The sequence below is a fragment of the Gossypium hirsutum genome, chromosome A12, assembly GCF_007990345.1.
Source record: "Gossypium hirsutum isolate 1008001.06 chromosome A12, Gossypium_hirsutum_v2.1, whole genome shotgun sequence".
Lineage (NCBI taxonomy): Eukaryota > Viridiplantae > Streptophyta > Magnoliopsida > Malvales > Malvaceae > Gossypium > Gossypium hirsutum.
Window position 1 is genome coordinate 107,865,662 of NC_053435.1, and position 6,373 is coordinate 107,872,034.

Consider the following 6,373-nt stretch of genomic DNA (forward strand, 5'->3'; position numbering starts at 1 on the left):
TTTACTATTTTAGATCAAGAAGTACGAAACTCGAGGTTAGAGAAAGGGAAGAATAAAGTTGAAGACTAAGTTGGTGAATTTGGCTATAATTGGTACCGAGGTAAGTTTACGGTAAATAAATGCAATATTTCAATATTTATTATTAATGCTGTTAATTTCCAGCAATTATGAATTTATTTTATGAATTTATTTGATGATGATCCAAGCATGAAATGATAGAGAATTAAAATTTAAAAGTCCCGTTGATACATAAGGATGGTACTGGATACGAATGTCATGACATTTGGGTAAAGAGATCCCATGTAAGACAATGTCTGGGACATGGCATTGGCATCCTTAAGATCATGAGAGGTCCCCTGTAAGACCATGTCTGGGACATGGCATGGGCACCGAGACGAGAGGTCCCATGTAAGACCATGTCTGGGACATGGCGTTGGCACCGAGATGAGAGGTCCCCTATAAGACCATGTCTGGGACATGGCATGGTCACCATCACGAGGACATCCCATGTAAGACCATGTCTGGGACATGGCTTTGGCATGTTATTATCAGAAGAGACCCGAGTATCCTTATTATTCCAATGTAGCTCAACGGGCTTGTAAACGAATCATATTCATGAAAGTTCAGTTTAAAGCATAAATGGCAAGCTCAGGTAAGTTGTAAGACTTAAGAACTTATTATACTATCAATTGATGTTCAACGATGCAGCAAGGATTGAGTAAGTTATGCACACAAGTATTCTAAGTAAACAAGTAAGAGAACTAGTATGAGATTAACTAAAGAGTAAACTAGAGATATAGACATTGAGTTTAATTATTTAAGTTAAATATTGTTATTTATTTGCTAGTAAACTTACTAAGCTTTATGCTTACTTCTTTTATTTCTCTTTCTCTTATAGTATTGCAAAGCTACTTCAAGGATCCTAAAGAAGTCGGAGATCGTCCACACTATCAACTACAACTGCTCGGTATTTTATATCGAAACACGTTTGAGTTATGGCATGTATAGGGATTTAGTTATTTTGTATGTTTGTAATGATGATTTTGCTAATGAGTGATGTGTAAGTATTTGATGATGTATGGTTATTAAAATGATTAAGGATGAAGGTGTTTGTTGTTATGAAAGATTTGGTGATAAATTATGCATGGAAATCATGAAAGGATAAAATTTTGCAAAGAAATAGAATTCAGGCAGCACAGTGACATGAATTTGAAAAATCACCCAAGATAGTATAAAATGAATTAGAGGGTGAATGATATATGGAATTAAAGCTTGTTGAGTCTATTTTCATGGAAAAATAATGGTGTAGAAAAGGAAATTTATATTTTAATATATGTGAATTTTAGTAAGATAGGGTCAGAACTGTTTTTGGAGTCCCCTGTTCTGAGTTTAGAAAATAATTACAAATTTTACAAAAATGGTTATGAGTTGAAATTTACATGCTTAGATTTCTTAATGAGTCTATTTTCTGTAGAAACAAGTAAGAACTTCATATGAAAATCCTACAGTGAGAAAACTTATTTTTAGTGACTAGAGGTCAGGGCAGTCAGATGGTGAAACAGGGGATACTTTAACTAATAAACTGTAATAATTTGCTGAACCAAAAATTCTAAAAATTTTATGATGAGTAGATATATGAGTCTAGTTTCAGGGAAAATTTACGGAATTAAATTTCGAGTTCTGTAGCTCAAGTTATAATTAATTTAGTAACTGCTGCGTGATTGGACAGATTTGCTGCGAATAATGAAATAAATTTTCAAACCTAGTTTTTATGCTCCGAATTGGTAAGATAAGCTAAGTAATGCCTCGTGCTCGACTCCGGAAACGGTCTCGGGTAAGGGGTGTTACAATACTTAAAGCATTCCAATGATCAAACTCAAGAGAGATCGAGTGATAAGATGAATAATAATGATAATGCATGCAATTAATAAGTATAACTAACTATAATTAATTAACAAGTATACTTTAATTAGTGGTCAAGTGTTTGATCCTTGTTCTGGGTATGAATCAACTTTAAAATTTGTAGCCAGTATCTACTTTACTGATAGAATGCTGTGAATTAATTACTGGACTCATCTCAATAGATACTTTAACAAAAAAAAAACCATAACTAACTAATGACTAAGTATTATACCATGACAAATCATTAAATTGGTATTTGGATAACATGATTGAGTTTAGTTGGGTGTATAACGCAGTGACATTGTAACTTCCTATTCAACTCTCTACATTTTTCATTTTCAATTAAAAATATTCATTTATGTATTTTAAAATTTATTTTATTATTTATGTTTAATTAATTATAAATAATATTAGAAAAGGAAATGAGAAAAGCGTGAAGGAAACCAAACATGATCTATAGTTTCATTAAAGCATTAAATTTTTTTTTATAATGATTTATTTACCTTCCAACTTTTACTAAAGATAATCATTTTAACTAATTATTTATTTTTTCATCTCTTTTAATCTTTAAATATTCATTGTTTGTCAAATCACTTCAAAATAGATGGATGATGTGGCATGCTATAGATTGTCACGTGTATGTCATATTAATAATTAATTTTTAAAAATAAAGAATAGTAAAAAAATATTTTTTTAATTTTTATGATATATTTTAATTTCTAAAAATAATTTTATATTTATTTTATTTTTTAAAAATTTAAAAAATAATTAATTGTTGCCATAGAATGCACGTAGAAATCTTCTATAATTAATAATTTGATACTCTTCCCCCACATAATTAATAAGCCATTGATTAACTAACATGTGGTTTGAGTGTGGTTTACGTCATATGCTTGGTTTGACTTTGGTTTGCGTCATATGCACATTGTTTGTACTTTTTTTTCAATAAAATTTTAATATTTGACATAAATTTTTAATTTTGTGCATTTATAAAAATTATAAAAATTAAATAAATCCAATAATAAATTTGATACTCTTCCCCCAACACATTATTAAACCATTTATTAATTAACGTCATATGTAAATGTATTGTTTATATTTTTTTTAAATAAATTTCAATATTTCCCATGAATTTTAATTTTTGTTTAATAATTTTATATCTAAATTTTTTATTTTGATCTAATTGAGTGCATTTATAAAAATTAAAAAAATTAGATAAATTAAATAATTCTTTTTTTTTCAAAAGATCCAATGTTAGTATACACAAGAAGATAGTATCACATAGTTTATAGTGTTGATATTTTTAAAAAATTACATTAAAATAAAAATTGATAAATAGTTTTAATATTTATTTTCTTACGATGATTGTTAAGTTGATATATTAATCCTCAAGGTCTGCGGATATATTTTTAAGGGGGGGTCCCTAGTCATCCCTTGTGCCCACATTGTAAGTAAAGCTAAATTTGGAAATACAGGATGGATTTGGGATCAATGGGGTTCCTCAAAGCTTTGCTTGTCGCTGTTTATGCTTTGCACCCCAACTTTTCCCATGCTGAGACAGGTAAAGATTTGAAAATTAATAGAAACAAACACTAGACTAATGACTAAGATATATCTCTCTTATAATATATATATATGATCCATTATTTTGCAGCTCCAAATTACAGTTTCGTTCACGAATCAACAAAAGCACCTCCGGTCTCATACCACGACTATATTGTGGTCGGTGGAGGAGCTGCCGGCTGTCCCTTGGCCGCAACTCTAGCAGAAACCGCCAACGTTTTAGTCCTCGAAAGAGGAGGGTCTCCCTACCGCAACCCTGGTAAGACAGACAAAGGCAACTTCTTGCTCACTCTTTCAGATCCCTCCCCCGATTCATATGCTCAAATATTCGTTACTGAGGACGGAGTATACAACCACCGAGCACGTGTACTTGGTGGTGGCACCGTCATCAACGCCGGGTTTTACTCACACGCCGAAACCGAGTTCGTAAAGGAATCTGGTTTGGATGAAGCTTTGGTGAATGATGCATATCAGTGGGTTGAAAACAAGGTGGTTTTCAAGGCACCATTGTTGCAATGGCAAACCGCAGTGAGGGATGGGTTGCTTGAAGCTGGGGTTTTACCATACAACGGATTTACAAATGAACACATCAATGGGACTAAAATTGGTTCAACCATTTTCGACATGAATGATCATAGACATAGTGCAGCTGACTTGCTTGAATATGCTGACCCAAAGAATATCATAGTTTACTTGCATGCCACGGTAACCAAGATCCTTTTTCCAACACAAAGTAAGTTGCATGATCTTACAGCTTAATATGTAGCTTACTTGCTCTTAATGATCTTACAACTTAATATGTAACTTTTAGCTGTTGGATCAGGAACTAGAGCTATAGGGGTGATATATGAGGATGCATTGGGAGAAAAGCACACGGCATATTTAACAAATGATTCCAAGAGTGAAATAATCGTATCAGCAGGTGCCATTGGAAGCTCACAATTGTTGATGTTGAGCGGCATTGGGCCACGTTCTCAACTTGAGCCACTTGGTGTCAAGCTGGTGATGGACCAACCTATGGTTGGCCAAGGCATAGCCGACAATACATTGAATGGTCTTTTTATTCCATCCCCTAATCCCGTTGAGCTCTCACTCCTTTCAACTGTGGGCATATCCCTATTTGTTAACTATATTGAAGCTGGAAGTGGATTGAATTTGGCTCCTTCTTTTGGGTGGATTTCCAAGTTTTTGCTCTCCATCTCGGACCAGGTTTTTACCTACAATTTCATACCTCTTCATATGTGTTTTTTTGGGTAAACTATATTGTAGTCATTTAATTTATTCATCTAACTTTTATAAATTTTTGTTTTGGTCATCAGAAATAAAAAATATAAAATATAGCACCGTCATTAGTTTTTTTTTGTGGGGGTTTAGTCATTTCACGTTAAATAGTTTTCTTATTTTAATCACTTGTGTTAATTTAACTAATGATTTATTGTACACCCATTTTTGTCAACTATTTTACTTTTTGAAGAAAAGAAAATATAAATTTTTAAAGGGAATTGTCGGGTTTTTACAAGATAAAATAAATTTTTTTGAATTAATTTAATTTTTTTTCTAGTAAAAAACGAAACACTTGGGATTTTACATAAAAAGTAATTTTTCTTTTCAATTTATTTTATTTTCCACTTTTAAGAATTACTTCTAGATATTTTTCAAAAGGGAAAAACATAGGTTTTATAGGTAAATATCTAGATTTTTTTGAAAAGAAATTGGTTTTTATAAGGGAAAACCTAGGTTTTATTCAGAAAATTTGAGTTTCATTTTCATAGTTGAAGAACTTAATTCCTTATAAAAATTAATTTTTTTCCCTTTTCTTTTTTAAAAAGTAAAATAATTCTAAAAACAGAATGACAAAAACAAAAATTTACTAAGTTGAACTCCTAAAGTAGGAGTATTGTAACATAGACGTTAACTAAATTAAAAATAATATCTAGCGAAAGTATCAAAAGGAAAACTTACAAAAATGGGATGTAGTTTACCATTTTCCTTTTTGGTTATGATCATACAATTCACTATAGTTTTTTAACAATGGCAATGGTTGTCGCATGCAAAGACCACTATTGGGTCCTTCTTCGATACAAGACTTAACGGTGGCATCATCCTTCAAAAAGTTGCTCGTCCACTCTCAACAGGCCACCTTGAGCTTCGTAGCACCGATCCAAACGAGACCCCCAAGGTGAGGTTCAATTACTTTCAAGAACCAGAAGACTTAAGAAACTGTGTACAAGGCATGAAAACCATAATCAACGTTGTGAACTCCAAAGCCTTCTCGAAATTTCGTTACCAAACCATCTCGACTCAACAGCTTCTGAATGTGGTGGCAGCACTTCCCTTGAACCAGAGACCGAGACACATTGATACTGCTTCGTCTTTGGAACAATTCTGCAATGACACTGTGATGACATTTTTGTTGTTCCAATAGGGTCGGAAGTGTGTAAATTATTGTACTAAAAAATCACACAAAGTTCAATTCCCAGGGAAGAGAAGTGGATCACAAGGATCTCTTAAATACCAAGTCTTTCCTTAGTCAGAATATTCCTTCTAACGTAATTTAATAGCACAATTAAATACTACTATTATACCCTCAAATATTGAAAGAAAAATAGGACAAAAAAGAACATAAGAGTTTTAACGAGGTTCGGTAAATTATACCTACGTCCTCGGGCACTAACACCAGATGATAACTTTACTATCTCCAAAATATTACAAACAAATAGAATTCCTTAAGAATTCTCAAATGGGAGAAGAGAGAAAACTAAGAGAGAAAGATTGGTTGGGATAGTTGAAATGAAAAATGAAAAGGCCTATTTATAGTTGAAGTTCAGGGACTAACTTGCAAATGGCCTAAAAAATTAGGGACCAAAATTGCAATTATCCCATTCAACTTTTTAACATTCGTTGCAAC

At 32.2% G+C, this 6,373-nt stretch overlaps 1 protein-coding gene across 2 annotated transcripts; it reads left to right on the forward strand.

Annotated features, from left to right (window-relative positions):
* Nucleotides 1-3,262: 3,262 nt before the first annotated feature.
* LOC107944001 (protein HOTHEAD) lies at nucleotides 3,263-6,001 on the forward strand. Of its 2 annotated transcripts, none has more exons than XM_016877817.2 (4): nucleotides 3,263-3,463; nucleotides 3,557-4,198; nucleotides 4,289-4,674; nucleotides 5,522-6,001. In XM_016877817.2, the coding sequence occupies exons 1-4, from the start codon at nucleotides 3,379-3,381 to the stop codon at nucleotides 5,888-5,890; spliced, it is 1,482 nt and encodes a 493-aa protein (XP_016733306.2). In that variant the 5' UTR covers nucleotides 3,263-3,378; the 3' UTR covers nucleotides 5,891-6,001. The 2 variants fall into 2 exon arrangements, with proteins under 2 accessions (XP_016733306.2, XP_016733305.2); XM_016877816.2 differs by having other exon boundaries at nucleotides 3,317-3,463; nucleotides 4,277-4,674.
* Nucleotides 6,002-6,373: the final 372 nt, after the last annotated feature.

What these genes read in the sequence shown, in the direction of transcription:
- LOC107944001 (XM_016877816.2), top strand. Translation starts at nt 3,379, where the DNA reads ATGGATTTGGGATCAATGGGGTTCCTCAAAGCTTTGCTTGTCGCTGTT. An exon ending in GATCCTTTTTCCAACACAAA is followed by an intron (nt 4,199 to 4,276) that starts GTAAGTTGCATG and finishes TGTAACTTTTAG; the next exon opens with CTGTTGGATCAGGAACTAGA. An exon ending in TGCTCTCCATCTCGGACCAG is followed by an intron (nt 4,675 to 5,521) that starts GTTTTTACCTAC and finishes TCGCATGCAAAG; the next exon opens with ACCACTATTGGGTCCTTCTT.